Below are 11351 nucleotides of genomic sequence, written 5' to 3'. Positions count from 1 at the left end.
GCCCCCCCCCCCCCCGCCCCCCCCCCCCTGAAGGGGGGGGGGGGCGGACGAGGGAGCGCTGTCATATCGGATGGCCAGCGGTGAGGGGGAGAGAAGCCGCCCACAGGACGAGCTGTGACGGTCGCACGGCGCCCTTGTTGCCATGGCGTCCTGTGCGGCTGCACGGCTCGCACACCCCTAAGGCCGACCCTGAGCAATGACCAGAAGACCAAGGCTTCAATCCAAAGGGCTACAAAGAGCTAACACGTTTCAGGGAAAGTTTACTCTTCATCAGAGCAAACTTCAGTAAAATTGCATTGCAAATATATATTGCGATATTGGTCAACCACATGGGTGTATGTTATGCGCTATTTCCTTTATGGACCATGTGAGTAGTTAGATGCATTTTTGCTTTATGTTATATTAAACAGTATTTCACTAGGTGCAGTTTGTGTTTTTTTTATCCAGTTCTCCAATTTTGTATCCAATTCTCTGTTTTAAGCAAGCAGGCGTTGTAGACTACAATCTCACGTTTAGTTAGCCAATTTGTAGTGAAGTTATAGTCTCATCACAGGAGCGAGCTTGGAGTGGTGACTACTTTACAACACACACAGGGACCATGGGGAACAAATGTAGCCCCTCTCCAGAAGGAAGGACAGTGTCAGCACCAATTCAGAGATGATTTGAGGATCTACAGCTGAGAGACAAACTATTTAAACACAAAAGTATCTTATTTGTGTAAGTTACTTGAATGCATTTTTAAGATTTAACTCCTGAGTTTAATGTCACTTTAACCACTTAAAGACCGGGGTGTCAAACCCCCTTCCTGGCCAGGCCCTTTTTCAGCATTGCGGTACTTTGACTGACATTTATTCCGTCCTGCAACGCTGTACTGAAATTAATTTTATACCATTTTTTGGGGACAGATGGAGCTTTTAGTGGTATTTAATCACCAGTTTTTTTTTTAACTATATGAAACAAAATTACCATAAGTTTTGGAAAAAAAAAACCTGTTTTCCTTATGAAATGCTATGCAACATTTATCACCCCAATTTTTTAGTAAAACATAAAAGACGGGGTCACGTTGGGTGAATAGACACCAAGCACGTCAAGTCTTAAAATTGTGTGTGCCTGCGAAATCGCAAAAAACGGCCACACCTAAAATTGTCATCAGTTTAGTGTTATCAGCGATTAATGGCCCTAAAATTATTACTCTCACTCCGTTGTTTGCGGTAATATGTAACATGTGCGGCACAATAGGAGCAATCGTTGTTTTCGCACGTAGGCTTGCCCAATGTGTGTGTGTGTGTGTGTGTTTGTGTTTGTATGTGGGGGGAGGGGGACTTTTTTTTTTTTAGACTATATATTTTTTTTAACACTTAACTTTATTGCCATCACATTTGTAATATTGTTTGCTTTGTAATAGCCAATTTATATGGCAGGTCCTCCTTATGCAGACATCAGGGGTCTCCAAGACCCTTAATGTCACTTAGGGACCCCCAGAGAAGCTGATGAAGCGGAGATCTGCTGATGTTGGGGGATGACACCCGCACCTAAAACAAGCGATCGGGTGTTTCTACAGACGCCGGAATGCTTGTATGTATGCAGCCATCACTGGCCATGTACATTTTTTTTTTTTTTCCCCACTTGTGCACACTGGGCGCCGCGCACAAGTGCGGGCGGGGAAGGGCATTTTAAGACGCCCACCCGCATCTACAAGGCTCCTGTCCGGCCACTAGATGGGAGGTAGTTCATCTAGTTGAATGCAGTGATCAGGTAGGTTTGGGTTGTTGCCTACAGCGACCAACCAGATCCTTCTCTATATTTCGGACCTGCTGTTTAAAGCTATTGGGTTATGAAAGGTACATAGGGAGAACAGAAGTGTAATTCAGAGGCTAGTATGTACATAAAAATGATAAAACATGTAGACTATTGGATACACATTTTCTTGAATGGCTCCTTTGAAGTTCGGGCAACACTTGGAGCACGAATGGTGGTTTGCATCACCAACCAGCCTCTTATATCAGACAATGAAACCTCTGCAACAAAATTCCCAGCTCTACCCACCTGTCATGCAATTTCATTACAAAAACAGTCTGACCCATGATGCTGAATTATTTTAGTGTAAAATTCAGCCAGAGGAATGTGGGACTTCCTGAAAGACCCTGTACATATGGGGATCAGCATGTGAAAAAACTAACAGTGTACAGTAAGCCTTTACAATGTATTTCCAAAGCTTTTAGCAAGCTTCAAGCAGCTTTGTTGAAGCCTTTAAAAAACATACATGTGCCGACATGTATCACTTCAACTACAAGCCTGAAGTAAACACAAGCTCACAGCCCCCATTGTTACAGTAGTGGCAGTAAAAGGTTTACTGTATAAACGGATAATAAAAACCCATGAGTGTAAGTGCAGTTAAAATTAGCAGATTTTTTTTTTTTTTTTATAGGAGCAGTTCTATGGAAATGTACTCAACCTCTTCCCGACCGATGAAGAGATTGTACCGTCACCATCGTTCAGTTCGTGAACGACCAGTGACAGGATAATCCAGTCATGCGGTACAATGAGCGCTGGTCCGTCCGTAAAGGGGCCAGCGCTCATTGAATTACCCCCCTGAGGTCCGAGGCAGACCCTCAACAGCAGATTAGGTGGTCACAGGGAGAGCTGATCGCAGAGCCGTGACAGTCAGAGCTCACTGTGTTGTGAATCTGCTAGCCGGCTGTGTGTTACAAAGTTATCGCTGAGAATAAAAAAATAACCCTTAGCCCTTGTTCACACCAAATGCAGACCAGATCTGCATGAGTTTCTGCACACGCAGTGCAGTGGGTTGTGCCGCGTTTTTGATGCGTTCCGGGTAGTTTTTGGTTAAAAAAAAAAAAAATTGTTTTTTTCAAGTTTAGAATGGGCTTTTATTGCCTTCCAGGGCGTTTGCATGCGTTCCAGAGCAGGAGAAATAGGGCTTGCTGCAGTTTTTTTTACATGCTCTGGAACTGAACGCTGCGGTGTGAACTAGAGCCCAAAATACCATTGGAATACATTGGACGCAGTTTTGATCCAGTCTGTAACCGCTCCGCTCTGCTCCTGGAACGCGCTTGGTGTGAACCAGGCCTTAGGCCTGGTTCAGACCCGGGCATTTTACAGCGCGTTTCTACGCTCTGTAAAACGCTCAACATGTGAAAACCGATAATTGCCTATGGGCATGGTTCCCACCTGGGTGTTTTACAGCGTGTAGGAACATGCTGTAAAACGCCCAAAGAAGTACAGGAGCTTCTTTGGGGCGTATTTGCCGCGCGTATCCATTAGGATACAGCCAGATAGCGCTCGTTAACGCGCGTTTGTCGCACGTTTCTTTTACCGCAAATCATGGTAAAAGCGCGCGGCAAACGTGCATATTCGGTACGTCCAGGTGTGAACCCAGCCTTAAAAGGTAAAAAAAAAAAAAAAAAAGATAAAAAACAGACCACATTCTAAAATTGTTCCACACTAAAATTATATTTCACTCGTTATATTTTGTGACCTATAACTTACAAAATAAACTGAAATCCCAGACATACTGTATGATATACCCTATAAATCAGGACAAATAAAAGAATGTATTATGAATTACTTTGTTAGCTATGCTAATTATGTACACATTATTATTGCCAAAACTGTGAGAAGTATGTAAGTATGCATGTACAGTATGTAGGGATGCACCAATACCGTTTTTTCATTATCGAGTAGGGGTACTAATTTTTTTTTTTTTGTACTCACCGATACTGAATACCGATACCGGCATCCGTGGGCCCGGATTATCAGGAGGTGGGTCACCCGCCGCCTGGCTTCCTGATTGCCTGAGAAGCTGGTGTTCTATTGAAAGAACACCGGCTTCACTTCCCTTTAGACACGACAAGGCAGCCTGACCAATCAGGAAGGTGGGCAGCGGGTCATGACGTGCCGCATGGCTTTCTGATTGGCTAGGGAGCTGGCTTCACTTATTGCTAGTCAGCCTGCCTTTCTGATCAATCAGGAAGCCGGGAGACAGGTCACGACGTGCTGCCCGGCTTTCTGATCGCTGCCTAGCAAAAAGTGAAGCAGGCTTCCCGATTGGCCAGGAAGCCGGCTCCATGCTCCCTTGCAGCAGATCCGGTATCGGGGGTAAGTATCGGAGCATTTGGGCAAGTATGAGTACTTGTCCCAATACTCGTTATCGGCACCAATACCGATACTAGTACCGTTATCGGTGCATCCCTTTATGCATGTAAGCATGCTTAAAATATATTTGATTTAAAATAAATTTGATTTAAAAAAATATAAATGAAATCTTTTGACCAACCAAAATTCCCTTAAAATGCAATTTGAATTACCTTTTTGTTCTGGGTGGCTAAACAGCAGATTCTGCAGTAGAAAAGCAGATTTTATTTTTAGTTTCTCTACATCACTCTGCATGGCACGCATTAAAACAGAAAAGCCATCCATCTTCACAAATTCAGCCAGCCCAGCTTCTTGCTCCCGAACCAGGCCTGAAAGCCACAATATGACACTTTAATAGAGTTACCCGATATTCACATGTGGTCACTTGCAAGAAGTGATATGACTATCGCACTGCATTTTAAAGAAAACCTATCAATAATTTACAGGTTTGCATTCACTTCTGACATCCTCAATATGCAGCAACAGTATACAGTTAAAGAAGTCCTAGTCCTCAAACTCCGGTCACGTGACTGAAGAGCATCTTGGTAGCACGTGGTCATTAGTATGATGCAAGTAGTAGGAAAGCCTCTTCTCATCCCCAGTAATAGATCACAAGGTTAGAGGCCACAACAGGGAGCTTCAGCTGTGTAAAACAACCTGCCTATACACAGCCCAGAACACTACAGCTCTGGCACCAGAATGTATATCTTTTATCTTTGGGCTGTCATATTGCCTGGCATAGATACTTATTCTGATAAATACCTGAACCAAAACACCTTTAGCTTGAGCAAGTGTTACACATTACTTAGCCTCTTTTCATGTTATGAGCATGTTATGTCAAAGAAAGGAAAAAGGGGTGTCAGGGTGTTGCTCACAGCAACAAATCAGATCCCTCTCTACATTTCAGACCTTCTCTCTAAAGCTATTGGGTTTTGAAAGCTGGGGGGATAATACAGTAGTGTAATTCAGAGGCTAGTATGTACATAAAATTTACCAAAATTATAAAACGTGTAGTATACTAAACGAACATGTGGTTGAATGGCTTCTTAGAGGCCTGGGCTGCTGAAAACCAATATATTTGCTTGGGACATGTGTTGGGTTGATTCACCAACCAGCTTCTTATATTGGACAATGATAATGAAAGCTCTGCACCATTATCCCCACCTCTGGCACAACCATTGCAAAGCATTCTTAGTCATGCTTCGGAATTATTTTAGTGTAGAATGCAGCTGGGGGAGTGAATCACTTTGCTTAGCCTTGTAATCGGTATGTCAGAAGGGATACCTGGAAACTACAGTAGAGAGGCCTTGTCACAGGAGTCCTCAAAACATGAGAAGCTTAACAGCATTTATAAAAATCTAAAATAACTGCCGAGTTTAATTTGTACTTTAAAATCAAATATAAAGAAAAGTAAAAGACTTACAAGAAATCGCAAAAAGGGCTTTTATCCTGACTTGTTCACTGCTGTCTTGATCCAGTAATTGCAGCAATTTGTTAATAGCACCAAGACATAATGCGCACTCCTGAACAAACGGTACGTTCTGGCTACAGATGCCAATCAGGTCAGCAGCTCTCCAGCAAAGCTCAGCTTCAGGGCAGCTCAAGTAGCGATTCAACAGCAGTTCCATCCCACCCAGCTTGCAGAAATCTGTCAGAATGGGAAAAGGAGATGACCTAACAAATATAAACCACTATAGTGTTTCAGAAGACAGAAGACCCTTTAGATAGAGTGCTGAATACCAAGTCAGCTTGCTTTTTTTTTTGTGTATTTATAAAGAAATGAATGCAACAATCACCAAACTGCAACTTCCCTCTCTTTATTGATCAGACCTTCTGCTTTCAGAGAATGTGTAGTTTTGGGAGTTTTTAGTAAGTCTTCTAGCAAAAACAAATACTGTACTCAATTTATCATGTGTGTGCGAAAAATGGAAAACTTGGTCCAGCAGCAAAATGGTTAACATGATGCTATTCCTCTTTCTATCCCATCTAACAATATCTATGCATGGAGGTTGTTTTAAGTTCTGTATTGCTCCTTCTCTCATAGCACAGCTCTCGAGCAATCTCTAGATCGCAGCTGTGAAAATGCTGTAAAATGACGCAAACTCCTTTTACTTCCATTGATGATATGTCTTAACATCACACACCATGTAGCTATTGCTTGCATTAGGTCATTATTTTTGGCTAAATGCCGTGTCCTTAAAAATACTTGGATTACAAAAGTAACATTGGATGTATCTAGGCTCTACTATGTGAGTCTAGGAATTAAAGTGCTGATCAGTACATGTATGCAGTCCACTAATGAATATGAATTTGTACACACAAACGTGATCCCAAAAACCATTTAAGTGTATGTAAACTCTAACAACAAACTTCTATTTACTTCCTTTTGGTCTTTTAAAATACACAGTTGACATTGTAATATCTGTTTAATAAATGATATTTACAAATTAATTTACGTTGCAGCAAAGTGACATTGGGGGGAAAAGAAAAAAAAAGGGAATTTTTCTTTTTAACTTTTGACTGACAGAATTTTTTACTTTCAAAGTATTTTATTTTGACAACAGAATTTTAAGGGGGAACCCCAACGCCAAACAACCTAAGGACCTAAAAGGGTCTTGTTTAATTTTTTTTCAATTTTCATTCGGAAATTGGATGCATCTGAATGTCCGAATATGCTGAAATTCGTCCAAACTTAGATTCGGAACTAAACTAATCTTACATATCTAGAAAATAGGACGTCTCCGAAAGAAGAGAATTCGCTTCTTAGACAACTGTCACCGGAAAAGGTGACCCAAGTAGAAATGAGGTATATTCATAATGTATGGAGTTAGCCAAGACTTTTAAACACTACCAGGAGAGAATGTGGGCAACCATTTCTGAAATTCTTGGACAAAACTGTAACACATGTCAATGTTTAGCCAACATTGACCATAGAGTCTCTTATTTTAACCCATACTGGGTAATAATCCATACGAGGCCACCGTCTGAAGTCCTCTTACATTTATTCTGCTGCTTCCATTCTATATATTGTATAGAATATTGTCTGGATCACAGACCGGAGCTCAGTACAGCTTGGGTCGCATCTCTCCCTCTCTCATTGTTTGGAAGCTGGCCGTTGTGTGTGGGGGATGGCATACTGCAGGGTTAGATTTTTTTTTTCTACTTTGCAGCCAACCTCTGCACATAACATCCGGCTTTTTAATGAGAATTTACACACCCAAAGTGTAGTGTAAATGATCATTCTGCCTGGAGTGTGGCTTCAAACAAGTGTAGTGGTGGCAATGACTAGACTCTAGAGCCCTAGTGAGAGAGAAATCCATTCTCCACTGTCCCAATGTGGAGCCTTTTAACCTGGGGCAACTTAAACCCAGTTGAGGACAATTCCTTGTGTCCTCCATGGCCATTTGTCACACTATTTATGACAGAACTTTGAATGCATTTCTTTTGAGGCTCAAAACACAATGAGGGGAATTTATCAAAACTGGAGCAGACAAAATCTGGAGCAGCTGTGCACGGTAACCAATCAGCTTCTTCCTTTCATTTTCAAATCTTAGCTGAACAAACTGAAGAGAGAAGCTGGTTGGTTGTCATGCACAGCTGCTCCAGATTTTGTCTGCTCCAGTTTTGATAAATTCCCCCCAATGGCTTTTGACCTTTTTTAGGAGAAATGGCAACAAATCATTGCCAACAACTAAGCCAATATTATTGCAATTATATTGTGTGACTCAGGTATGCAAGGAATTCCAGTGCCCTTTTTTTCCGACCACCTCCATCTTCATCGCTTGTAACAGTGTTCAGTTCCTGTAGGCATTCCTTTATTTGCTGCACTTCATCAGCCTGGCCTGCAAAGGCACTGTTCATGGCCTCCTGTAGCCACCTCCGTCTCTACAAGGTGAGAAAGTCATGCTTTAGAGGCTACCATAAAATTACAAATTAATCAGCCCTCGACATATTCTGCTTTCAGAGAATGTGTAGTTTTGGGAGTTTTTAGTAAGTCTTCTAGCAAAAACAAATACTGTACTCAATTTATCATGTGTGTGCGAAAAATGGAAAACTTGGTCCAGCAGCAAAATGGTTAACATGATGCTATTCCTCTTTCTATCCCATCTAACAATATCTATGCATGGAGGTTGTTTTAAGTTCTGTATTGCTCCTTCTCTCATAGCACAGCTCTCGAGCAATCTCTAGATCGCAGCTGTGAAAATGCTGTAAAATGACGCAAACTCCTTTTACTTCCATTGATGATATGTCTTAACATCACACACCATGTAGCTATTGCTTGCATTAGGTCATTATTTTTGGCTAAATGCCGTGTCCTTAAAAATACTTGGATTACAAAAGTAACATTGGATGTATCTAGGCTCTACTATGTGAGTCTAGGAATTAAAGTGCTGATCAGTACATGTATGCAGTCCACTAATGAATATGAATTTGTACACACAAACGTGATCCCAAAAACCATTTAAGTGTATGTAAACTCTAACAACAAACTTCTATTTACTTCCTTTTGGTCTTTTAAAATACACAGTTGACATTGTAATATCTGTTTAATAAATGATATTTACAAATTAATTTACGTTGCAGCAAAGTGACATTGGGGGGAAAAGAAAAAAAAAGGGAATTTTTCTTTTTAACTTTTGACTGACAGAATTTTTTACTTTCAAAGTATTTTATTTTGACAACAGAATTTTAAGGGGGAACCCCAACGCCAAACAACCTAAGGACCTAAAAGGGTCTTGTTTAATTTTTTTTCAATTTTCATTCGGAAATTGGATGCATCTGAATGTCCGAATATGCTGAAATTCGTCCAAACTTAGATTCGGAACTAAACTAATCTTACATATCTAGAAAATAGGACGTCTCCGAAAGAAGAGAATTCGCTTCTTAGACAACTGTCACCGGAAAAGGTGACCCAAGTAGAAATGAGGTATATTCATAATGTATGGAGTTAGCCAAGACTTTTAAACACTACCAGGAGAGAATGTGGGCAACCATTTCTGAAATTCTTGGACAAAACTGTAACACATGTCAATGTTTAGCCAACATTGACCATAGAGTCTCTTATTTTAACCCATACTGGGTAATAATCCATACGAGGCCACCGTCTGAAGTCCTCTTACATTTATTCTGCTGCTTCCATTCTATATATTGTATAGAATATTGTCTGGATCACAGACCGGAGCTCAGTACAGCTTGGGTCGCATCTCTCCCTCTCTCATTGTTTGGAAGCTGGCCGTTGTGTGTGGGGGATGGCATACTGCAGGGTTAGATTTTTTTTTTCTACTTTGCAGCCAACCTCTGCACATAACATCCGGCTTTTTAATGAGAATTTACACACCCAAAGTGTAGTGTAAATGATCATTCTGCCTGGAGTGTGGCTTCAAACAAGTGTAGTGGTGGCAATGACTAGACTCTAGAGCCCTAGTGAGAGAGAAATCCATTCTCCACTGTCCCAATGTGGAGCCTTTTAACCTGGGGCAACTTAAACCCAGTTGAGGACAATTCCTTGTGTCCTCCATGGCCATTTGTCACACTATTTATGACAGAACTTTGAATGCATTTCTTTTGAGGCTCAAAACACAATGAGGGGAATTTATCAAAACTGGAGCAGACAAAATCTGGAGCAGCTGTGCACGGTAACCAATCAGCTTCTTCCTTTCATTTTCAAATCTTAGCTGAACAAACTGAAGAGAGAAGCTGGTTGGTTGTCATGCACAGCTGCTCCAGATTTTGTCTGCTCCAGTTTTGATAAATTCCCCCCAATGGCTTTTGACCTTTTTTAGGAGAAATGGCAACAAATCATTGCCAACAACTAAGCCAATATTATTGCAATTATATTTACCAGAAGCATTATCAAGGTTTTCACACAGGTATGCAAGCAATTCCAGTGCCCTTTTTTTCCGACCACCTCCATCTTCATCGCTTGTAACAGTGTTCAGTTCCTGTAGGCATTCCTTTATTTGCTGCACTTCATCAGCCTGGCCTGCAAAGGCACTGTTCATGGCCTCCTGTAGCCACCTCCGTCTCTACAAGGTGAGAAAGTCATGCTTTAGAGGCTACCATAAAATTACAAATTAATCAGCCCTCGACATAAGATTATAGCTTATGACCGATATAGAAAATCAGCTATTCTGCAATAGTGTATGGCTCATATCAGCTGCTCTGTAATTCTGCAGATTAACTTGAAGTATACTATTCAGAAAAAGCTGTGCTGTCCAAAACAAACCTACTTTTTTCCTAAAGCTGCTAATAAATTGTTGTTGGTTCCTATAGACAAATTCTTATTCTTATCCACTTTAGTCTCCGAGCCTTTTTGTTTTCAAAGACCCAGAGGGTTTTTGGAGTTCCACAACCTTTAGATTTTGTGGACAGATATGGAATTAATTTGGTAGTAGATACTTTTAGTGCCAACATTTTAATGAAGAAATTGTTAATTTGGAAAAAAAAGAATAAAACTGTAATTTTTAACATACGTGTATGTTAAAATAATGTTTAACATAATTGGTGCCTCTTCAATAATCAACCAAAATATAATACAATCTTCTGATTAAAAGATATCACATTAGTGTGATTTTTATGTAAGGTAGTGGGATGGTAAAGCTCAGTTTGCATTGAAATTTGGGAGAGCTTTTGTCACCTTTCATTGCTACATTGGAACACATACAGGGGGGGAAAAAAAGAGCCTGTTGGTATTACATTGTTAGCATCATTTTAATATAAAATTAAGTCAAGTTTGTGTGGACACAAAGTAGCATGAGAGCAACACCTTCACAGGTTTGTGATCAGTAAAATTTGAAAATACATTGCGCTTGCCTATGTGAGCATTTGAAGCAAAAATCATCCAGAAAGATGGACAGATATACATTGGAAAAACTGCTGCTCTAGGTTCCCTCCAGTGCTACTCACATAACCAAAAGCATAGGACATTTGTCAGGTGATGTTTTGAGAAGTGGAAAAAGCAAAAGCTGCTAATTTATGTTCCCAGGCACAGTACTCATGCGCCGATCCCAGCGCATCACACGGTTTATTTATGTAAATATTGTTAGGAACTCCCCCCATCCTATGCCTAATTGACTGTATTGGAGAGCAGGGGAGGCATCAGAGATCTAATAGACCCCTGATGTCTCCATAAAGAGAACCTGTCGCCTCCAAAGTCTGTCACATAGGGGCTTAAATTCAGTGCGGGGGGGGGGAGATAA

At 40.9% G+C, this 11351-nt stretch overlaps 1 protein-coding gene across 1 annotated transcript in view; it reads right to left on the bottom strand.

Annotated features, from left to right (window-relative positions):
• HSPBP1 (HSPA (Hsp70) binding protein 1) overlaps positions 1–11351 on the bottom strand; it is a 45945-nt gene that overhangs the window by 13427 nt on the left and 21167 nt on the right. Inside the window, exons 2-4 of the mRNA XM_018566345.1 lie at positions 9995–10178; positions 5576–5800; positions 4326–4481 (exon numbers count right to left, since the gene is read on the bottom strand). Of these exons, the coding sequence (XP_018421847.1) occupies positions 4326–4481; positions 5576–5800; positions 9995–10178 (565 nt within the window). The remainder of the gene's footprint in view (positions 1–4325; positions 4482–5575; positions 5801–9994; positions 10179–11351) is intronic.

This window comes from Nanorana parkeri, unplaced genomic scaffold (genome assembly GCF_000935625.1).
Source record: "Nanorana parkeri isolate BGI_ZX_2015 unplaced genomic scaffold, ASM93562v1 scaffold939, whole genome shotgun sequence".
NCBI lineage: Eukaryota > Metazoa > Chordata > Amphibia > Anura > Dicroglossidae > Nanorana > Nanorana parkeri.
The sequence above is the reverse complement of the archived record's forward strand: the minus strand, read 5'-3'. Positions and strand labels throughout refer to the sequence as shown.